The 24,189-nt window shown below is 43.1% G+C and overlaps 1 protein-coding gene and 1 non-coding gene across 7 annotated transcripts in view; one reads left to right on the forward strand and one right to left on the reverse strand.

The window, feature by feature from the left end:
- The window catches only part of ANKRD12 (ankyrin repeat domain 12), a 110,709-nt gene extending 92,565 nt beyond the window's left edge, over positions 1 to 18,144 (forward strand). For all 6 annotated transcript variants that reach the window (XM_058676910.1, XM_058676914.1, XM_058676913.1 and 3 more), the window contains 4 exons: positions 2,572 to 2,670; positions 10,262 to 10,405; positions 16,380 to 16,475; positions 16,988 to 18,144. In XM_058676910.1, coding sequence (XP_058532893.1) covers positions 2,572 to 2,670; positions 10,262 to 10,405; positions 16,380 to 16,475; positions 16,988 to 17,173 — 525 coding nt within the window. In that variant the 3' untranslated portion in view covers positions 17,174 to 18,144. The remainder of the gene's footprint in view (positions 1 to 2,571; positions 2,671 to 10,261; positions 10,406 to 16,379; positions 16,476 to 16,987) is intronic.
- Positions 13,164 to 13,257, reverse strand: LOC118758135 (small nucleolar RNA SNORA5). Its single transcript, XR_004995557.2, has one exon. It is a non-coding gene; the product is annotated as a small nucleolar RNA SNORA5 (small nucleolar RNA).
- Positions 18,145 to 24,189: the final 6,045 nt, after the last annotated feature.

Here is a 24,189-nt window from a genome sequence, read left to right on the forward strand (position 1 = left end):
TACTCCAACCTTTTATTATCAAAGTCTGTGCTTTCTGAGTTTATGAGACTAAAATTCCTTTGTTCAAAATTTAACTTAAAATAGAGGGCAGGATGATTTTGACACTACAGTGTTTTTTAATTTCCCTTATGATTTTTTCCATTTGTGTCTTTCTGGCCAGTTAATTCATACTTTATCAATGTAATTTTTCCTCACGTTTCTGTACTTTGGCTGTAATGTAAAACCCAGTGCCATCCTCAGAATCAGTTTAAGTAATTTATCCATCCATTAAATGTTTTCTCACAATTTAGCTGGAATGTTTTTTTTTAAGGAAGAAAAATAAATCAACAGGCCAGATTCCTCAAAATCAAGTGAACAGAGAGCAATAAAGCATTGTCATAATGTGGTATCTATTGTAGCCACTGCTTAACTCTACAGAACCCCTACACTGGGCTTGCAAGAGTGATGAAGAGGAAAATGCATCCCTGGGAGTACTAATAGATAGTCTCTGTCTGTCTCTTTCAAATTTTAAAAATAAATTCAGTTTTAAAATGGAAATAGTTGATTCCCTGTAGCACTTTTAAAATTTTTAATGTGTTAATTGAGAGGCTCAAGTAAGTACACACACCCCATGTTTCCTACACTAATTTGTTAGAACTGTTTTCCTGGAATCTTCTGTGGTGATGGAATATTCTGTGAAAAATACTTTAGCAAAAGCCATTACACAGAATAGACAACAGCATTTATTCCTTTGCCCTGTTAATCTTCCATTCTCATGCCCTGCCATTCCATACTCCAAATTCAGTGTTCCAGGAACTGAAAACTTAACTTGAAGTTGCCTGTGGCTATCATGCTCTATCTTTGTTTCCCATCTTAAATCATGTCTGTCCCTTAGGGGTTATTTTCCTACCTTCTTTCCTTTTTTCTCCACAAAGACTCTTTTCTCTAACTTATCTCTGGCTTTAAGAAGTATCTCAGGCATTACACCCCCAAGGAGCTTATGGCACTTCAAACTCAGTTGAATAGATATCTTACCTTTGTGTTCCTTAACATAACCAGACACCTATGTGGTGGTGGTGGTTGTTGAAAACCACATCAGTAGCATTGAATCATCTACTACAGCTCTTACTGAGTTTAAAGCATTTTAGTTTTTAAGACTTAGAAATAAAGCAGATGTATTACTATGATTAGAAGTCTGAAGAGCTCAGGCTCAGTAAGGGAGTGTCCAAACAGAATTTTCCACATTATGATTCAACTCATTGATTCCTTATATATTTCATTCAACTAGCTTTTCAGTCCACCATATTCCTGTGTCCGGGTTCTAAGAGTCTTAGATCCATGTTTGGTCCTTTAGAGAGAGTTGTTCATACATTTTGTATGATTCCTGAGGCACCACATCAGATAGGTTATAGGTAATACCTGATTATCCCATTTTCATATAAAATTGACAGTTAAACTGTCAGAATAGCCGAGTAAATTATTTTACATGGCAGAAATACTTGAGGTATCCTACTTTGCCTAAATATGGTGACAATAATTATAACCAAAGAAGCAGAAAATAAAGATATTCACAGGCCAAATAACTGGTTTTTGCCATACTTGGAAGTTTCTTTACAATAACAGTGGAACTCCCATATAGTCAACTTCCTTAGCCTAATGACATCTACCAGAAAGCACAATCCAGCCTCATATCAAAGTAGAGATGAAGGGGGCTAGTGTAATGGCTCAGCGGGTTAATGCTCTGCCTTGCAGCACCAGCATCCCGTCTGGGTGCAAGTTCATCTCCAAGCTGCACCACTTCACATTTAGTTCCCTGCTTATGGTCTGGGAAAGCGGAGGAAGATGCTCCAAAGCTTTGAGACCCTGTACACACATGGAAGACCCAGAATAAGCTCCTGGCTCCTGGCTTCCAGTCGGCTCAGCTCTAGCTGTTGCAGCAAACTGGGAAGTGAACCAGCTGGTGGAAAATCTCTCTCCGTCTCTCTATAAATCTCTCTTTCCAATGAAAATAAATATCTTAAAAAAACAAATTAGAGGTGAACCAGTAAACTTTGGGAATATGGATAGGCAAGGTTACATGGGAAATTAAGTATTAATAGTTTTCTGAGAAACATGTATTACAGTATTTCATCTGTGTTATCTAAGATGACAAAATGGAACTCAGGACTTTAGTGTGTGTATCTTTTCTACAGAAACATCGCCATTTCTGTACTGATCTCTCAGGCTGCCATAATCATCAGACGGTCTCCTCTGTTTGCATGCCGACTGATCTGGTCTTGAGACTCCTTCATTCCCTCCCTGAGAAATACACGAATGCTCTAAAGAGAGTTTTTCCATAGTAACTTTCTTAGTTCCTCTGATTTGTTCTTTCAAATATACAGCAGCCTTCAAATCAAAGCATCTAAGTATACTAGAGTGCTCTGCTGTAAATGCCAAACAGAATTGGAGTTGACATGGAAATAAGAGTTGCATAACTTATGCCAAATTATTAACAAAATATCAGAATTTAAGTTATGCACTAGTAAGTTTGATTTTAACAGGATAACCCATTATTATAAATAAAATCATTTTTAATTATATTTTTTCAATTAGATTACACCTCCACCTTCATTGTCAGATCCACTTAAAGAGCTCTTTCGGCAGCAGGAAGTTGTAAGGATGAAACTGCGTTTGCAACACAGTATTGAAAGGGTAAGTTTCCTTTATATTTATACTAACAATGGCAAATGTGTTTTATTAGTGTATTTTTCTTAAAATGATTTGATGAGTAGTTGCATTTTTTTATCTTGTGCCTCTCCAATTAGAGGATTTTTCTGGAAGAATTTTGTTGTTGTTGTTTAATTGGGAAGTCAGATATACAGAGAGGAAGATCTTCCCTTTGATGATTCACTCCCCAAATGGTCACAATGGCCAGTGCTGTGCCAATCCAAAGCCAGGAGCCAGGAGCTTCTTCCGGAATCCCATGTGGGTGTAAGGTCCCAAGCCTTTGGGCTGTCCTCTACTGCTTTCCCAGGCCACAAGCAGGGAGCTGATTAGGTAGTGGAGCTGCTGTAACACAAACCATATGGGATCCCGGTGCATGCAAGGCTAGGACTTTAGCCACTTGGCGACCGCACCAGACCGCATTAGAGAATTTTTAACCATATTTTAGGATAGCTGGGCCCATATTGTGATTCATATTGAGTATGCTTTTAGTTTATAAAGGTCTCTAGTAATTTTTAATAATTTGTTGAGTTATAACTATAGTGTTAGATTCCTAATGGGTCATTTGGCTTTCCTCACTTTGAATCAGTCCTTGATGTTTTTCACTATATTTTAGGACCCAAATGCAGAATATTTATAAAGGCTGTGCTAGTTGTCCTTTTAGATCTGCCTGAGTGTCTGCTACAGTGGTTAGTCTGAACATGGAATGACAGGGGAGAGCCAGTGTTCCCTGATCTGTGCTGGAGACTTCTGTTATTAATGCTACCCTTGCCATAACTTGGATCTGGACTGTGCCTGCCTCTCAGGATACATGGGTATTTGGGGCCTATTTAGTGCGTGTGGGCTGCTAATGGCTTCATGTCACCTGTGGGTGAAATAGGCAGCCGCTGAACAATATGCCTACATCAATACAGTTGTCACATCATTTCATGCAGTGGCAGGGACTTAAAATTCTGTGGAAAACTCACCTGAATCCCAGTCTTTGAATTACTACAAAACACTCAGAAACACCTGTTCCCTGAGCTCTGAGAAGTGCCAGCAGGCATTCAACGTGGATGATGCCTTCATGCCTTCACGGACCCTGTACCCATGACTCCTTCTTTTTCTTTCTTTCTTTTTTCCCTTTTTTTTTTTTGATAATCTTACATAGTTGATTAGGGAACAAAGGGTCAAGGGTTACAGGAAAGTGGGGAAGATCATTATTTCCACACTAATACTACTTTTTTTCTGTATCTGGGGTAAGGAGAGAAAGGGAGAAGTCCCACCCAGCCTTTCACCCATCCCAGGTCCCAGATGTGGGGCATGCTCCAAGGGTCCTGCTCAAGCAGTTTTTGATATAGTTCGGCACAATGAAATCTCTTCAGAATCCACTGGCTGTCATAGTCCCTTCATGATTGGGGTTCTGAGATCAGTAGTTCAGTTGGAGGGATCTCCAAAGAAACTCCATCTGAAATGATCCCTGACCTGATTCTTGTGTGTGCTTGCCAATACAGGGTCTGGCACCATCTATCAGCCCAATCAACTTATGCACATGCTGGTGGTTGCAATTGCTGGGTCAGTTCTGTTTCCAGCCCTGTGTTTCACGCGAACCAAGGAGAATAGCAGTCCAGCCTGATCCTGCCCACTTCATACTCAGCCCTCAAACACAAACCTGTAGGAACTGCAACCTAGTTGAAGCAACTCCCCACAGCTTCCACCAGACTTGACCCCTATCCTGGTTCCCGTGCTTGCCACTATGTACCGCAGACTTGTTCAGTCTGTCCCACATCCCATTCAGCTCTCATACATGTCAATGGGCACTGAAGCCTACTTCAACCCAACCAGCCCTACTATCCAGTCCACACACATACTGGCAGGTGCCTTTTTGTCTAGCCACTAGACCAGTAGCTGTAAGAGCCTAGGTCAGCATGACCTGTGCTGCATCCTGATTTCCGTTCTTCCTTGAGAGTTTTGAGGTTTGCTTGGTCCTGCCTGGGCCACCCGCTTGCAGTTGCAGCTTGACTCACCCCACATCCTGTTTTATGATGCACATTCTGGTGCTGCTGCCTTGACCTGCTCAGACTGCTGTCGGTTCCTTTACCTGTAAATGATGGCAGGTTCTGTGGTCACACCTAGCTTAGCCCATCACCACCTCAACTGTGAGCTAACCAGTGGGACTTGTATTTCCACAGGGTCAGGCCCACACTTCCCCACAGAATCTGCCCTCAGACCTGGTTGTCTCATGTGCCGGTTAATGTCTTGACCCTGCCAAGTGTGACCCGTCCCCTGTTCCACCACTCAGTCAGGTACTGGTACTTAGCCCTGCTAGACAGGCACCCAGCTATAGCTTTCTTGTGGACTGGTGTGTGGCAGTCAGTGATGCTCTACACTAACAGCCCATCTCAGGATTCCCATGTGGGCTGGTGAATCAGTCTGGCCCAAATAAATCTTATGGACTTTCCCCTCCAAACTACCAGATCTGAGTCCCCACGCTTGCCAGAAAGTTCCATGACCCCATCACTGGAAATCACCCAGAATTCATCCCTCACCTACACTCAACTGGCCTTATCCATGGATGTCCCTAGGCAGCAATTACATACCCTAAAAACCCCAGAGCTCACTGCCAGGCAGCCTGCAGGCAGAGCCTGGCACCAAATAGGTGCACTGGCCACCCAAATCCTAGGACTCGGTCACCACGTGGTGGCAGTGACCATGGCCTGAGTCCCCAGCATTGGTTCCAGCCTGGCTGGGGCACCCCCACAGCAGCCACACTGCACAGGGCTCCTTTCGTCCCAACCCCACAGCCGAACACTGCCCAGACTCTTCCTGCCCCAAGATGATAGCAGCAGGGCAGAGCCATGACTCCTTCTCCGATGCACGTGGGCAGCATCCCCTGAAAGCCAGTGATTCCAGAGTACAAGTACCTGTACCTCTCCTGGTGGAAAAGGAGAGGCAGTGAGTTCACCCTGCCATGACTCTGCTCATATCCATTGAGATAGACAAGGGGCCAGTGATGAAAGATACAGCTACCCATATCATCATAAGTTCTCTGATCACAAAACAGACGCAGGAAAGCATTCAGCATGTTGAGTAACAGACATGGCTGAGAAATGCTGGCTGCACCCTACTAGGAGAACAAGTCACAGAGACACTCCCCAAAGTAATCTGCAGAGTTGAGACAAACAGCCTGTGTCATCCCCATTGACTCCAAGCTGCAGCTCCCCTTCTTCTAAACCAGGGCCCAGGGCTGGTCTCTTCTCCTTCCTCTGCAGCTCAAATTGTAGCACCATGGATCCTGGAAATGGTGAGAAGACAAAGAAGTAGAGCAACTTTGGATCAACACCCCTGCAAAAGTCTGATTCCAGGGTTTTGTCACCTAGCTCTAGCAAGGAGTTGTACAACTTTTCCTTGCCAATGGAAATGATGCATGCTTAGTCCACCTGAATGACTGAAGTCCAGCACCTTCAAGCCCCTGAATGTGGACATCCCTGTGATAGAGGAGAAGCAGCTAACACCAATGTGCTTGCACCCACTGGTTTCTAGAGCTGTCTGTCCAGGGGTGTCTGGTTAGGTGTTTTGTGCCCTCTCCCCTAGCTCAGTTCTGATTCATTAGGAAAGGCATGTTTTCAAAAACCCCTTAAGTTGATATTAGAGCTGGAGTCTACATCATCTGTTGATTAATCTAAACAGTCTCTTTGTATCATCCTGGAAAAGAATTTAGTCATTTTTTACTAAATAATGTTTGTGCTATTCCAAATTCTAGGCTTATGAGTTCTTTGACCATTGTCGTGTGAGCCTTGACATTTCATTGCCTATCACTGTTCACTGTCAGTCCCACTTCTGATCCAACCTCCCAGTTAGTGCACTTGGGCAAACAGCAAGAGATGGCCCAAGTACTTGGGCTCTTGCCACCTAATGGGAAGTCTAACTAAATCTCCTGGCTTCAGCCTAGCCCACCTTTGGCCATTGGGACCATTTGGGAGGGAACCAGTGGATGGAAGATCTCTCTCTTGTCTCCCTTCTCTGTAACTCTGCTTTTTTATTTCCTCCTTTGAGGAAGAAAAGGAGAAAGTGTTCTAAAATTAGGTAGTAATGTTTTAAGTGGCATTGAACAGTTTTTTTTTCTCATTGTGGTTTTAATTTTAATAGTGATGTTGAACACATTTCCGTTTGTCCTTGCCCATCTCTTAACTGGATTGTGTTGTTTTTGAGCTTAATTATTTATTTTTTTATTATTATTATCATTTTATTATATAGTTCCATAAGCCCTGGGATTTCTCTTACCCCTCCCCAAGCCCCTCCCTCACGCTGAGTTCCCCTAAATTATTACTAGAGTATAGTTCTTCATAAAGAGTCATATGTCCATCATTGCAGGCATGGACAATGGCAGCAAGTCTAGCATCCTGTTGGTGAGATATAGTAAACAGTTTCATTGGGAGTCCATCTTTGATCTGGAAGTAGAGATGCATACTGCATTGGATCCTCATATCTGGATATGGTAGTCTCCATTACACAGCTACTATACATCCCCTTAAATGAAAAGCCACAAAACAAAAACAGCAGGAAGAAATTTATAATGCCATGAAGTTAAATAACATGCTACTGAATGACTAATGTGTCATTGAAAAAATGAAAATTAAGAACGCTCTCAACGAAAATGATGCTATGAGTCAGTAAAGAATTTAATGAGAAAACTTTTTTGAAGAAATGAAAACAAAAATATCAAAATCCGTGAGATACAATCTCTGCTGATTCTTGTCAGTGAGATGTGTCACCTGTAGCCAAATAAGATAGGTTGTTTTTTAATCCAATCTACTAATCAACTAGGTTTGATTGGTGGATTTAACCCATTTACATTCAGACATAATATAAATAGATGGTAATTTAGTCCTGTTATTTTAGCAATGGTTTGTTCATTGATTTAGTCTTCTGTTGTTAATCCACTGGGACGTTCTTCGCATTTGCCTTTGGTTTTGGTAGTGCTATTCCTTCTCTGTCAAGAGAACATCTTTGTAGGGCAGATCTGCAGATCTGTATTCTTTGAGCTACCCTTTACTGTGGAATTTTATTTCATTTTCAAAGACAAAGGGAAGCTTAGCTGGGTGCATTATTCTGGGCCAACAATTTTTGATTTTAGAATCTGGAATATGTCACTCTAACTTGTAGAGTTTCCTGTGAGAAGTCAGCTGTGAATTTAATTGCCATTCCTCTATAGGTCAATTGATTTTTTTTCACATGCACATTTAAGGATCTTTTCCTTATGCTCAATCGAAGATAGCTTGGTTATCATGTGTTGTGGTAAAGATCACTTTTCAACCCTGTTGGGAGTTCTGTGCCCTTCCTGGATGTTGTTTCTCAATTCTTTCTCCAGATTAGGAAAGTTTTCCTTTATTATTTCATTAAATAAATTTTTTTAAAGATTTATTCATTTTATTACAGTCAGATATACAGAGAGGAGAGACAGAGAGGAAGATCTTCTGTCCAATGGTTCACTCCCCAAGTGAGCCGCAACGGGCCGGTGCTGCGCCGATCCGGAGCCGGGAACCAGGAACCTCTTCCAGGTCTCCCACGCGGGTGCAGGGTCCCAAAGCTTTGGGCCATCCTCGACTGCTTTCCCAGGCCACAAGCAGGGAGCTGGATGGGAAGTGGAGCTGCCGGGATTAGAACCGGCGCCCATATGGGATCCCAGGGCATTGAAGGCGAGGACTTTAGCCGCTAGGCCACGCCGCCGGGCCCCATTAAATAAATTTTTAATCCCAGCTTCTCTTTCTGTACTTTCTGGAACTCCCATAAATATTATATTTGGCCTTTTAGTAGTGTCTTTCAGTTCTTGAATACTGTTTTTTAGCTTCATTCAGGTCTGCTTCCAGCTTTTTTGACTTGTTTACCTATTGTGGCAAGAAATATCTTCCAATTCTGAGATTCTTTTCTCTGCCTCGTTCATTCTATTATTGAGACTTCTCACTGAATTTTTAATTTGCTCCATTGCCTCCTTATTCCCAATAGTTCTGCCTGACTTTGTTTCAGTGTTGCTATTTCCTGTATTAAGAACTGTTTTCCATACTTCTTAAACTCATGTATGTGCCCCTCATTGTTGATAAGTAGCTTTATAATGATTTTTCTAAATTCTGTATCCCCATTATCTTGATGTTTTCCTCAAACTTTTGCTCCTTTGCAGCAGAGTCTTCAGTAATATTCATTGTGCCTCTGTCTCTCTGTCTCTTCTTTTGCTTTTGGCCATTGTACTTCTGGTTAGCATATTCTCCTTGGGGCAGATTTCTAAGCCATGCTAACCACATGTCTACGAATCAGTTTTACTTACTGTGATTGGTACCTGGTTCTTTGTTTGCAGTCATTTGTACCACTCCCTCCAGCAAGTTTCAGATCTGGGCTTTTGTGTTTAACTTCCACCACGGTCTCTGTAGTCCCAGCTGCTGGTTTACCACACTCAACCTCCTGTGATGCTATGCTGAGGCTGCACCATTGTCCATACAATCTTTCTCCCACTTCCATTTCAAGCAGTTCCCCGGATTAGGGAGACATCAGGTGTCCTAAACAACTGGGTGATTGGCAGTGCCAATCTTGCTGGAACCTGCTGGTCTTAGATCTGAGGGCCCCAGGACCTGTTTTGAGTCGTAAGATGCCAAAGTAGGTATTATTTTCCCTGTGGGATCAGTACAATACACTGAACTCATTGAGTTTGCTCCCAGCTCAGCACATGTATAGCTCACTGTTGTCCCTGTAATCTCAAAGCCTTTGCTACACTGTACAAAATGGCACCTGATGTGCCACTAATGGAGTTATGAATCTGCTGACCATTAGGTCTTGAGGATACCCAACCTGTTTGGGGTGGAACTTGTAGGATGTCACGTCATTGCAGTGTGCTGAACCCAAAATGAGTTTGCTCCGAGCTTAGTACAGGCACAGTCCTGTCCCATAGCCTTTGCCTCCCTACACTGGATGGTGCCTGATTCAGCTCTAGTGGGGGTCTGGGATGTGAAATTCATGCTGTTCCCACACTGCCAGATTGGGATCTGCTGCTCTGTCTCTGCTCCTGGTCGAATCAAACAAACGAGCTGGATGGCAGTTCTTTGGTTTCACCTCCTGAGCTCCCAGTGGACTTCCTTTCCTGCCTGGTTGCTGGTGGAGCTCCAGAGGCTGGTGGAGCTGTGTGCCCGTTGCTGACTGCCACTGGGGTATCTGGTCACTGCAACACAGCACGATTGTCTCTGCTGCTTTCCCCTGTCCCTCAGCCTCCAGGTGCCCCTCTGTCATCGGTGTGTCCTCTCCTATTTCCTGGTATGTGCCCTCTCTGCTTCACCCTGGCTTGTTTCTCTGTTTAAATGTGTCCAGCATTTAACAATTTTTAAAATAACTTTTTGAAACACCAAATTTGAAGACAGAAAAGTACTTACACTTTTAAGAACATTAGGAATTGTCAAATTTTGCTTGAGCCTTACTGTGAAGAAAAAGCCATTCTGGAACTCAGGTTCTTTAGCATGTTTTAAATTAGATTCTTATCATAAAATTAAATTTGTTAGTGTGTTATCTTAAACAAGTTGTTAAAGAATTTGGGTTTTTTTTTTATTTGTTCAACTAGGAAAAACTCATTGTGTCCAATGAACAGGAAGTTCTGCGGGTCCATTACAGGGCTGCCAGGACACTGGCAAATCAAACACTGCCATTTAGTGCCTGTACTGTCTTACTGGATGCAGAAGTATACAACGTACCATTGGATTCTCAGGTAAGATGTTCTTTGATAATCCTTTCAAATGTTCTCACAAATGCGCTGGGCTGTCTTTCATGCATATTTCCAGAGAAGAAAGTGAAATTAAGCAATCATTAAAGGTCAGGGGAGGAGAAAATCTTCCAAACCAAAGTCTTTTCAGTTCAACTGAGCTGTTTCCTTAAGTGGTCTAAAAATTTGAAATTTATTTTATTATAAAAGAAGATAGTCACAGAATACTTAGATATATAGAATAATGCTCTTATAGATTTATTTCTGAAGTGGGATATTTAGACATTAATTTAGACCTCCAACCATTGGGAAAGCTGTTGACCCTGGAAATCTAGGTTGTAACACAGCAAAATAGAACTCTTCTGATTTGATCTTGGGTGTTGGTGAAATAAAATAATTCAGAAAAACCAGAGATATATTTTTTTATTTATTATTTATCTTTATTACAAAGTCAGATATACAGAGAGAAGGAGAGACAGGAAGATCTTCCATCCGATGATTCACTCTCCAAGTGAACACAACGGCCGGTGCTGCGCTATCCGAAGCCAGGAGCCAGGAACCTCTTCCAGGTCTCCCACACGGGTGCAGGGTCCCAAGTCCTTGGGCCGTCCTCGACTGCTTTCCCAGGCCACAAGCAGGGAGCTGGATGGGAAATGGGGCTGCTGGGACTAGAACCGGCACCCATATGGGATCCCGGGGCATTCAAGGCAAGGACTTTAGCTGCTAGGCCACTGTACTGGGCCCCACATATATTTTTAATCAAGTTTATTTCCATATACATTTTTTATGACTAGAATCACCCATCTTAGTTACCAGAATTATTTCTTTATTTGTTGGTTTATTTTAGGGATCTTACATCTGCTTGTTCACTCCCCAAATTTCCACATGTGGCCAGAGCTGGACCTGTCCATAGCTGGGAGCCAGGAGCTTCTTTGGGTCTCCCACATGGGTACGGGGCGTGTGTGTGTGTATGTATCACCTCTGTAGGAAGATATGTAGACCATTTCATGCAGTAGCTACATGCCCACTTGAGGGTGTGTGTGTCCTCTGTAGGACTGTTTCATGTAGGAATTAAGGGCCCACTTGAGGTGTCCACATCCCTTAGCTGCACATTTGGGTAGGAGTCTCAGTTCTGCTGATGTTCTGAATGATTCAGGTTTTTGAGTTCCTGCCTGCCACATAGACGACAGGAAGGAAATCTGCACTTCTGGCAGGGCCTGGCCTCCCGTCTCTGGCGTTATAGCATTGAGGGGGTAACAACACAGATGGAAGATCTCTATGTATGTCTCTCTCTCTCTGCCTTTCAGTAAATGAACAGAATCAAATGGCTGGAAGCTGTTACCTTCTTCCTTCCTTCCTTTCTTTCTGTTTCTTTTTTTCCAGACTTATTTATTCAAAAGGCAGAGAGCGATAAGGTGGAGATCTTCCATCAGTTGGTTCCCTCCAAAATGGCCTCAACTGCCGAAGCTGGGTCAGGCTCAAGGCCTTCAACCAGCTTCCACTGCTTTCCCGGGCACATTAGTAGACAGCTGCATTGGAAGTGGAGCAGCTGCTTTATTTCAAGAATATTTAGGTATCTGAAACAATTGTTAAGATGAATAACCGGAACCTAAGAAAGAATTGTTGAGGAAAGAGGGGAGGTCACTGAATTTCCAAATTCAAAGATTCTAGAGTGAAGAATAGATGATTTTTAATAACTGAAATTAATAGTATAATTCTGTTGCTAAAAGCTGAGCTAGACCATGTGATATTTTGAGTATACTATGTTTTTTTGTTTTGATTTTCTTTTTTTTTAAGGTTTCTTTATTTTTATTGGAAACTCAGATTTACACAGAGGAGAGACAGATCTTCCATTTGCTGGTTCACTGCCCAAGTGGCTGCAACAGCCAGAGCTGAGCCGATCTGAAGCCAGGAGTCAGGAACTTCCTCCAGGTCTCCCACATGGGTACAGGAGGTCCCAAGGCCTTGGGCCATTCTCAACTGCTTTCCCAGGCCACAAACAGGGAGCTGGATGGGAAGTGGGGCAGCCAGAACTAGCACCATGTGGCATGCCAGCACTTTAAGCAACAGCTTTACCTGCTCCACCACAGTGCTGGCACCTAATTCATTTTTCGGAGTATTTATTTTCTTATGAGCAACAAAGAGAGGGGGAGGGAGAGAGATCCATGTTTTCAATTAAAAACTTTGTTTACTTTTAGAGAGGAGAGAACAAACAAGTGTCAATCCAGGTGTAAAGCAGCAATTCATTTAGCCTGATAAGAAAAAAAAATTCCCTAAGATAATGGTTTTTCAGTTCTAGTTATTAGGGTGGAGTGGTCCAGTCTTCTTTCATCAGTGATTTTGGGATCATTTCAGATATACTGGGAAAATTCACTTCTGACGTTTTCTTTTTAACCCATATGAGGTTGTCCGTTCTTCAACTCTGCTATATTCTGCTATCAGTATCTGTCATGTCACAGGTTTTCATATTCTGGGCTGTTAGTTTCCCACCTCAATTTCTAGCTCTGCTATGGACTTATTTTTAGGTCTTTTGTTATTGCTTGAGTTTTGAGAGAAAGATGAAATAAACAAGTGTGTGTATGTTACTTACCCAGTGCTCTAAACTAGAACATTCCCCTAGTGCCTTGATTATAATCCTCCACTGATACTGTCCTAAAACGGATCTAATCACTCTGCTTCTGCAAAGCCGAGACAGACCTTGGGCCAGCAGTGTTGCATGGCATTCCCTGGCAGTCAGTGTAAATCTCAGGAGCCCACTTCATTTTCCCCTCTGTGACCATAGTCATGCCTGAGCCTGAGCCTGAGCAAGGGACAGGCCTGTGAGTCACAGTGTTTCTGTGGTCGTTTTCATAACAGCGTTTCATAGGCTCTGAGGTTCCCCCATCCCCTCCCCGGGCCCTCCCCCCATGGTGGGTTGCTCCACCTTATTGCAGTATTACAGTTCAAATCTTGTCTTGTTTCTTTCAATGCAAGCATGTGCCATGCATAGAGTCCAGTGTCTTACTGTCCAGCTGAATTCAACAGTTTCTTGGGGAGACCAACTCTGGTCTGAAGACATAGCTGGCAGAATATCATTCCGACCAATTAAATGCCATAACATACCATCAACAACAGTTCCCAACGTTATGGGGTTAATTAACATTGTATTGACTGACTGATATGCTAGACAATGCAAGTTCTTAACCATATCCTGTGACTGCTTCATTAAGGTTTCAATTATAGTTTGTATACAACTGGCTTCTGTCTTAAATTGGCTATAGGATACTATTCAGCTGTCCAATGTCTATTTTCATTTTAGTATTTAGCAGTTTATTGTGTTGAAGCATAATTTTTACTGAACTTGGCAGATTTTAGGATAGTCTAAACTGGCTTATAGCTTTAACAAGGCGTGTGACACCCGTTGAGGCATAGAACACTGTTGGGAGGGGTGTGCAGAGAAATCCTCCATACCCTAGTTAGGAGTAGTTTATTTTCGTGTCCTACCTAGTAAGGTATGTGTGAGTCCCCACTGATCATTTCCTGTCTATTTCCAAGCTTTCCTTGTTGCTCTGTGTCTATTCTAATTTTTTGTTGTTGTTTGTTTTGTTTCGTTTTGGGGAGGGCTCCAGGGCAACCCTGATGGTCATTGCAAGAGAGGTTGGGGATCCAATAATGGAACTAAGTAAGGACCAGAGAAAGCTCCTCTCCCTGGTCTCGGAGGGAGTTTATTGTTCTTCTGTTTCTATAGACCGATCAGGGCTCCTGGCTGTTGTTCCGGTGACGTTGGGCTCTGCGAGGAGGGATTTGGACTCTGTGGTCATTTTCTGGGCCAAGTCCTGCCATAGGCCTAGATTTGACATGGCTGCAATGAGTACCCACCTCTAATTCAGTTTCCTGTTAGTGTGCCTAGGAAAGCAGCAGCAGATAATCTAAATACTTGGCTCTCTGCCACCCATGCAAGGGCATCCCGATGGAACTCCTGCTTCCAGCTGGCCCAGCCCTGGCATTATGGCCATTTAAGGAGTAAACTAGTGTCTCTCTCTCTCTATGGGGAGGGGGGCTGTGTGTTGTTCTACTTTAAAATAAATACACCTTTTAAAAGGTTGTTAAATCATCTATCATTCCCTTTAAAAGCTTTAAATTTGGAAATTCTAGAAGTTCCTTCGTTGCATCCCTGGCATCTGTTTCTAGAGTCAAAAACTTTCTTAAGATCCAGTTGTTCATCTTAACAGCCCCTTCAGATATCTCTAAACAATTTAATTTGAAATGGAGCAGTTGGGGCCCGGCAGCATAGCCTAGTGGCTAAAGTCCTCGCCTTGAACGCCCCGGGATCCTATATGGGCGCCGGTTCTAATCCCAGCAGCTCCACTTCCCATCCAGCTCCCTGCTTGTGGCCTGGGAAAGCAGTTGAAGACGGCCCAAAGCTTTGGGACCCTGCACCCGCGTGGGAGACCCGGAAGAGGTTCCAGGTTCCCGGCTTCGGATTGGCGCATACCGGCCCGTTGCGGCTCACTTGGGGAGTGAATCATCGGACGAGAGATTCCTCTCTGTCTCTCCTCCTCTCTGTATATCCGGCTTTCCAATAATAATAAATCTTTAAAAAAAAAAGAAATGGAGCAGTTATTTGACTACCGTTTGCTGTGTGCTGATCTATGACAGTCTTACTTGTCCATCCATTCATTTATTTACCAGAAAAATAAGTTTATCAGTACAGACAAAAAGACAAAGATCTCCCATGAGTTGGGATCCTCCCTAAATGCTAGGAGTGGGTGGGTCAGGCAGAAGCTGGGAGTCCAGCATTCTAATCATGTTTCTGCTTTTTTAAAATAAACTTGTAATAGTACAAGAGATTCAACAGTAAAATCCTAGATAGTCAAAACGACCTACTGGAGGACCGTGAAGGAAGTTACAGCTGCTAGCAATGTGAGCAGTGTGGGTGGGCATTTAGAACAGCGGTTAAAGACACCACTTGGGATACCTCCACCCCTTATGGCAGTATTTGAGTTAAAGTCCCAGATCAGCTTCCAAATCCACCTTCCTGTTCATTTGCACCCTGGAAGGCACCTGGTGATGACACAGGGACTTCCACCCCTGCCACTCACGTGGGAGATTTGGATTATTCCAGCACCCTGGCCATTTGGGACATTTGGACAATACTTCAGCAAATGGAAGATCAGTCTGTCTCACACACTCTCATGCTCTGCCTTGCAAGTAAAATGTAAATAAATTTTAAGGGTGGGTAGTGTGATTGTCATTCTAAATTCTCAAAACAAGCCAAACAGAGGTGTTCTCTGGGCAGCGTTGTTGCACACAGGGTAAGCTGCTGCTTCCTACCAGCATTCCATATTGTAGTGCAAGTTCCAGTCTGCTCTGGATCCCCCTCCCTGCCATTGCCCGTGGAAAGGCAGTGGAAGATGGCGCACGTACTGTGTGGGAGATGCAGACGAGTTCACCATCTGTGGCCTTCACTGGGACCAGCCCCAGATGCTTTCTGAGGAGGGAACCAGCAGATGGAAGGCCTGTCTGTCTCTCCCGTTCATATTCTGTCTCTCTCTCTCTGCCTTTCAGGTAAATAAGTCTTTTAAAAAAGAAAAACTAAAGGTGCTCGTATGACACAAGGGATTATTAAGAATGTGTAGTTAGTTCAAGATTATGCAATAAGGTACAGAGTTGCAGTTTGAATGTAATCTCTTAATTCCAAAATTACTGTTCTGAAGGCTTCTTATAAAGTTTCTTAGTGGGCATACCAAAGCATTAGTCATAGAAAAATGTTCCCTGTATACGGTAAACTTTAAAATGAAATCTGTAGTCAATTATTGTTTATTGAAAATGTCACAGGCCCAGTACTCCATGTACCTTTTAGAGAAACATCTGTGACTCAGAAGAGTAGGAATCACGAGGAATAAACAGCATATACCATAAAAATATATTATGGCATGTGGATTTTCAAGTTGTTTATTGTATTTTATAATACTCAGCTGCTTTGAATGTTCTCTTTCAGTCTGATGACAGTAAAACTTCCGTGAGGGATCGCTTTAATGCAAGACAGTTCATGTCTTGGTTACAAGATGTGGATGATAAATTTGACAAATTAAAGGTATGTATGTGAAGAAGTCAGTTTAAATGAACGGGTTCCCCCAAACAGGAACTGCAGTTGTTAGGAAGGACATGGTGGCTAGTCATGAACTCTTCCCTGGCCCATAGTTTGAAAGCTAAAGGGAAATAAAAACCACAAGTGCATTTTGAGAAGTAATATAAGGTCCAATTGGAAACTACCATAGCACAGTGCATTTGTGGCGTGCGTCCTGGAACTGACTATGCAGTATACCTGTATGCTATATTTTGCAAACCTGTAAGTAAAAAACCATTTGAGATTGTGAACCACTTCAAAAGTTGTCTCTGGATTTTCATGATTCCTTTGATAAATTGAAATCTCTTAACTTGAAAGCGTATTTTTCTCCAAATTGTATGTGAAGTTGCAGACCCATAAATAGTTGGCAGTTTGCGATGAACAGGGTAAAACTGAAATGGATTCGTAATTTGAGATCAACCTTTAAACAAAGAACATCTGACAGAATAATCACCAAATTCTTCTCTTCTTTGCAACAGACGTGTCTTTTAATGAGGCAGCAACACGAAGCCGCAGCTTTAAATGCTGTCCAGAGGCTGGAATGGCAGCTCAAACTCCAAGAGCTCGACCCTGCCACCTATAAATCCATCAGCATTTACGAAATCCAGGAGTTTTACGTTCCCCTTGTGGATGTTAATGATGACTTTGAATTGACTCCCATCTAGCAGTAGTTCTTCCCAGAGGCAGTTGTCCTGGCCTGGTACGCTCCAAGTGTTGCGCCATGGAATGCTGCCGTCTGACAAAAATACTGATAGGATGCCTTTGACATCAGTCTGCCTGAAGTTGGTCATGTAGAAAACACCAGTCATTGGATAGGAAAGAAGGAATATTGTGGGTCTCAGGTCCCCGTGCAGTTTCTAACAAGACTCTTGTTTTTGCACATTGGTGAAAGGCGACTGTTGTGGTTGGCAGACTGGCAGGCACTTCAGTAAGAGTGAATTGGCTAACAGCGCTGGCAGTTGTTAGCTCGCTCATGTGCTGAGATAACCACTAGAGCTCACGTCTCTTCCAGGTTTGATTAAAAAGATACCAGGAAACTGAAAGGTTTAATTTCTACCAAATAGCTTCTAATGTGGAAGAAAAACTAGGCACAAAATTTCTTGAGTTTGTTATATCTGTAAACTAATTGTACATTTTCTTTTTGAATGTTTTCACATTGTCTTCCGTTTTAATAACTTATTTTATAAATATTGTGCAGATGTAAATCCTGTAATTACTGGTCAAAATGTATACAAAGGGATTGGTAGTGAAAACATATCCAGAGAAGCAGCTGTATAACAGTTTTGTCTTATGTGTTATTGGACCAAAGTTGTAGTTTGTATGGGGTGCAGTACTTGTGTTGAGGTAGCAGAACTTTTCAATAAGGCATGCATGTGTCGAGTTAGCTTGTATACCTCACAGCTGTAAAAACTGTGGCTTGGTTGTACTGCATGCTTCTGAGAAATTAACTCTCCATAATTGATGCCTGGAACAGTGTAAGGTGTTTCATACAAGTCTCCTGTGATAGAACCTGTGACTTCCTGTGTGGGACTTATGATTTAGAGTTAGTCGTACAGTCATACAAAGAAACTTAGCTCTTGTTTCATCTCTCAGTAGAGCCTATTTCCCCCAGGGGAAAAAAATGCCTTTGAATGAACATCCGAAAATTGTAAATGTCTATTTTAATATTCAACAATGAAAGAATGTGTAAATATATGTAAATATGTTTAATAAATTTTATTGGTCATGTTAAATCATTGTAAAACTTTTTTACATTGCTAAAATTTAATGTTTTAAGCTTAATAACCTTTGCACTTTTAAAATAAAACTGAGTACTAGAATCAAAATAGGTATTTGATGTCAAAATAAGTAAAAGAAATCTAGAAATATTCCATTTGCTCTCTGAAATGTTTATGGAAATTAACATGTATTTTTCCTTGTATCAAGTTGCAAAACATAATTTGCAAAATTTTATACTTGAAGTAAAATTTGGTATGCTGTTTTATAATAAAATAACTAGCAATATACTTAGAAAAAGTCCCATTTCTCCAATAACATGACAGATTAAATATTCAGGAATATTTCAGGTCTGAAACCTGCTGCAGAACTTGCTAAGCATTTTTGAAAGAATTAATGTAAAATTCGTGAGTATCTGGAACTTTCCATAGTACTTTCTTAAATTATACTTTATTGTGACACAGAAGAGTAAAGAAAAGATGTAGGTGTGTGAATGAAATTCACTTGCAAGTTGGCTGTCCCAGGAAATGGGAGAGAATGCTGAAGTTTTCGAGTGCAAAGGTACATATTAAGCTTAGGGATTTTTTGAATTTTTACATGAATTTATATGTTAACTCTTACTGTACTTGGCATGCGCAATAAAGCAGCACGTGTAAAAACTACACAGTGCAAGAACTTTATCATAAAGGTTGGTTGTAGTTTTCTTTAGAATTTAGGTGAGAGATTTTTGGCCCTTTTTATTGGATAAATGGGGCCAGAAAGGCAGGGTAGGCTTTGAAGCACTGGTTTTGTTGAAATTTATTAAAGCTGGGAACACAAAAAGCTAATTTATAGAAGCAATACTTTTTAATATGAAAAATTTAATGCAAACTTTGTTTATACTTTTGCCTAAAAAGGAAACTTGAGGGGACAATATGGCAAATCGTAACAGTCAAAACCCAGATTTTTGAGCCTAGAAGTTGTAGAAAATGAGAGGGCTAAGTTTGTATCGAGCATTTTGGTGCATTCAGGAGCCATGAAGATGGGGCGGGGCGGGACTGCCACTGGCCAAGCAGAACAAGCTCCCAAAGAGAAGAGCAAGAAGAATCTAGTGAGTTTTAGTCAGGCCAGCTCTGCAGTCGCAGCCGGTTGTCACTCCAGTGTTGCTCAGAAAGCTGGGGCCTCTCTGCCAGGAGTCCTGATTGCCTTTGTAAGGTAAGGCAGAGCCGATCAGGACGGCCTAAAGTGAGCGCCTTCTCATGCATTGGACATTTCTCGTCAAGTCAATAGCTAAGGGCTTTTGACACTGAAGAGAGTGTAAAACTCTGAAGTGCTAGGGAAAAAACTTGAAATGGGCTATATACCTAAAAAGATTGTGTGTTCTGAAAGAAAAATATATGATGGCTACTTTAATCAGTGATTCTTTCTGAACTACTCAAATATCATGAACAAGATATTAAATTGTTCCTAAGGATTTGTATTTCTTTAAATCTTGTTCTAAATAATATCTGTTTAATAAATGACTAGTTGATATTTGTGCATGTTATTTAATAAAGAGTTATATTTTTATAGAAAAAAATGAGTGAAATGTGTGCTAAATTGTTATTTAATTTTCCACCCCCAAATGACAAACCTAAACACTAATGTTTACTTGGGCAGCTAACAACACTGCAAAAGTATTCATCCTGGGGAAACAAAGTCTTAGAGCTTGAGGGAATTTTCTGTCAGCAGGCCCTGAGACCACCGAGGGGTGAGGCAACGGTGTTTTTCAGCCACAAGAACCGCTGGGGACAGATGTGAGGGCTGACAGGAGTTCCCTCCAGTCCTCCCACCCAACAATGACATGGCATGTCTATCTCTCGGGGACCCTCCAACCAAGTTACAGGTCACATTCCTCACACATGTCTGGAAGCTGTGCCTCAGGTCATGCCCACCAGGTAGCAGGCAGAGATCCTGGGGTGATCTCCCACATTTGAGGAGTTAGCTTTCAAGTTCAAATCTGGATTAATGTGGGTTCTCAACTGACTTTTGAATATGGCATTATATATGCTGCAAACTCCATGACCAGAGTCAGGTAAAGACTCTCAAATTATTGGGACATGAAATTGTAGTTATTCTAGATTCTAAGTGCAGAGATAAATACATAATTTTCTTTTTCCAAAAATTTGGGGATTTTTTATGTTTTATCATAGGCTAGCATGTAAAAATTCAAGTGGAAATATTTTCATATTGTATCTCTAATATGTAAACACAAAACCTTAAGATTTTAAATGGAGCAAATTAACGTTTCAAATTTATGAGTTTGTTTATAATGAAAGGCGATTCCATCACTTTTTTAGATTCTTTTCAAATATTTAAATAAAAGGATTGTTACAAGAGATATTAATCTTGGGCCCGTGCAGTGGCCTAGTGGCTAAAGTCCTTGCCTTTAATGTGCTGGGATCCACATGTGCGCCATTTCTAACCCCAAGAACCCCACTTCCCATCCAGCTCTCTGCTTGTGACCTGGGAAAGCAGTCGAGGATGGCCCAAAGCCTTGGGACCCTGTACCCGCGTGGGAGACCCGAAGGAGGAGGTTCCTGACTCCTGGCTTCGGATCAGCACAATTTCTGGCCATTGCGGTCACTTGAGGAGTGCGTCATTGGACGGAAAATCTTCCTTTCTGTCTTTTCTCCTCTCTGACATTGCAATAAAAATAAATCTTTTAAAAAGAAGATATTAATCTCTTGGGAAGCTTCTCTGGAATTTAGTAGTTAAAATATATTGTAACTAACACATTTTCTTAATGGCTTGTTGGGGCACCTCTTTGTACCATAAAACACTTTCATTTTAAGCTGCCATGAAATTAGTGACCCCAAACCAGTCATGAATACAGGCTCACAAAAGAAGTCCAGGCAAATAAAGTTTAGCCAGTTCCATTAATCTAAGTTGCTAAAAGGAGAAAAATCTAAATTTATTAGCTTTAAAACAGTGAAAAGTGCAAGTAAAAAAAAGGGGGGCTGAATTTTTCGGTGATTAAATGATGTGCCGGTTTTGCAAATAATATTTTTCTGCATTTGTGCCGTCTCCATTGGAGGAAATGGTATATAAATTTTTCACTCAAAGTTAAGCACAGTGTTTCCTCACATGGTGATACTGTTTTTAGTTGCATCAGTTATGCAGAACCAAAGAACACTGCCAACTGTGGGCAGCTGCCTTGTACCTAGGCAAGCATTACACTGCTGGGTGTAAAGTGGCTCATAGCTGGCTAACATTGTGGGCCTCTCCCTTCCAACTCTTGGCACTCTTCCAAGGCAGTGTGCCAACATTTTTTTTTTTTTTCAGGAATTTTGGGGCTGAACACCTGCAGTGTCAGTGTGGCTCCACACCAGCTGGCTGCCCTGCCCTCATCACTGTTACCATGTGTAGGTGGGGTTCATGCATTGCCCTGGGCCACGGGATGGGCACTGATTGGAATGTGGGCCACTAGGAGTGTATTTGACATGTGTAAGAGGATTTCTTAGGGCTTCCAGGGACCACTACACCTGATGGCAAAGGAGCTGACATGGGGTGGATCAGATATGTCTTTGGGATGGCGTGCTGGGTCAGGTGAAGGCACTGGGCCAGGTTAAGTTGCAGCACTCACAAGAGCCTTATTTCAGGCTGGGTCTAGTAAGAGGCTCTTTGGGATCACCTTGATAGGCCTCAGCACCTGCTGCTGCAAGTGAGATCTGGGACTCGGAGTAGGCTGGGTCAAGCACCCACTGGCAAACAGCTGGAACTGGGGATGGACCAAATCAGGCTAGGCCACCATCTACTGGTTCGTGCAAGAGGTGGGCCTAGGTGTAGGGGTAGGTCTGACCAGTCACACCAACCAGTATCAGTTGGCTACTGCACATGAGAGCCAGATCTGAGGAAATCTCTTAAGAATCCACTGACTGACATGGCTAACCTTAGAGTCTTTGCCCAGATATTCACTGCCAACACATGGCTGGGGTAGGTGATTGATTTGTTCTATCCTCCATCCTCTGTTATGGTACCGGGTGTCCTCTGCAGGTTCCGATGAACCTCCATATCCTCCATGTACACCTGGATATGCTGTCCACTGCTCCGTCTGAGCCTATGAGGAGGCTCAGCTTGGACACATGAACTCCATGGCAGACCATGGAACCTGCACTTCTCTTCATGATTGGGGTTCTGAGATCAGTAGTTCAGTTGGAGGGATCTCCAAAGAAACTCCGTCTGAGGTGATCCCAGACCTGATTCTTGTGTATGCTTGCCAGTACAGGGTCCGACACCATCTATCAGCCCAATCAACTTATGCACTCGCTGGTGGTTTCAGTTGTTGGGCCAGGTCTGTTTCCAGCCCTGTCTTCCACACGAACCAATGAGAATAGCAGTCCAGCCTGATCCTGCCCACTTCATACTCAGCCCTCACACAAACCAGTGGGAGCTGCAGCCTAGTCGGGACGACCCACAATACCCCCACCAGACCTGACCCCTACCCTGGTTCCCATGCTTGCCACTATGTACAGCAAACTGTTCCAGTCTGTCCCATATCCCATTCAGCTCTCATACATGTCAATGGGCACTGAAGCCTAGTTCAACTCAACCAGCCCTGCTATCCAGCCCACACACAGGCTGGCAGGTGCCTTTTTGTCTAGCCACTCCTGCCCCTGTCCTAGTTTTCACACTCTCCAGTGGGAATGGTAATCCAAGAGAAAGGTGTCCACTATTTCCCTACTAGGCCACTCCCACTCCCAGATTATGCATTCTCCAGGTGGTTCTGGAGTTAACTCGACAGAATTAGCCCCCAGAGCCAGCCTCTGCCAGCTGATACTGTGGCAAAGTCCATCCAACACTCACCCAGTCTCATTTATGCTTGCACCAGTAGGAACAGTCAGCCCAACCTGGCTTTTTCCTGATCTAGCTCACATGAGGCCCACGGGTGTTGTAGCCCTGCTCAGTCTGGTCTGCCCCCATCCCAGCTCACGCTCTCCAGTAGGAGTGGTGGTCCAGCAAGAGAACTCTCCACATTCCCCCTACCAGCTTTGCATCCTCCCCTTGGTTCTCATGTGTGCTGGTTGGGTGCTGCGGCCCAGTCTGGCATGGCCCACCTTGCCTCAGCAGCTGCCAGTGTGTGCTATAGCCTGGCCCTGCCTAGCCCACCCTCAATTCCAGCTCATGCTGAAGGGGTTACAGCTTAGCTCAGCCCAGTTGGCATCCAGTCCCGGCCATAATGTGCACTGGTATGTGTTGCAACCAAACCCGGCCTGACCTACACTCTGTTCTGGTGCTTAGATTTGCCAGCAGGTGATGTGAACTGGTTCAGCCTGCTCTGCCTCCAACCTATGCCAAATGTATGCTGGTGGGTATCTTTCTCTGGCCTGGTCTGGATTGCTCCCTGTCATGGTTCTTGTGCTCACCTGCAAGGACTGTGTCCCAACAGAGGACTTTCCCAAGCTCCTCCATCAAAACCTCTCCCTATGTCAGATATTGCACACACCAGTGGGTCCATGGACCAGCCCTACTTAGTCCACCTCCTGTTCTGGCAGTAACCGTGGCCTTTCCTTGCTGACCTTCAACCTATTGGGTTCTTACTATTGGGTGTTTCATCCCAGGCAAGGCTGGTCCACACCCAGACACTGCTCATACATGGCTCAGTAGGGGCAGAGACCTTGCCTAGCCTAGTCCGCCCTACATCTACCCAGGTTCTCCAGGGCACCAATTGGTGCTCTAGATTCTAGCCCAGCTATGTGCGCTCCAACCCCAGTCTACACTTCTGCTGAGGGACACTGCAGCCATATCCAGACCAGAACGCAGTTCCCACTCTGGCCCCTACACTCACCAATGGGAATCCCAACCCAGCAAGGGTGTCCCCTTAGCTCCCCAACCAGGCCTGTTCCCAACCATAGATCGTGCGTGTGCCAGTGGTTTCTGTGCCCCAGTTTGGCACAGCCCCTCACTTTGTCTTGGTCTTTGCCTTAGATGCTGCAGTTTGGCCTGA

Source organism: Ochotona princeps, chromosome 18, assembly GCF_030435755.1.
Source record: "Ochotona princeps isolate mOchPri1 chromosome 18, mOchPri1.hap1, whole genome shotgun sequence".
Classification (NCBI taxonomy): Eukaryota; Metazoa; Chordata; class Mammalia; order Lagomorpha; family Ochotonidae; genus Ochotona; species Ochotona princeps.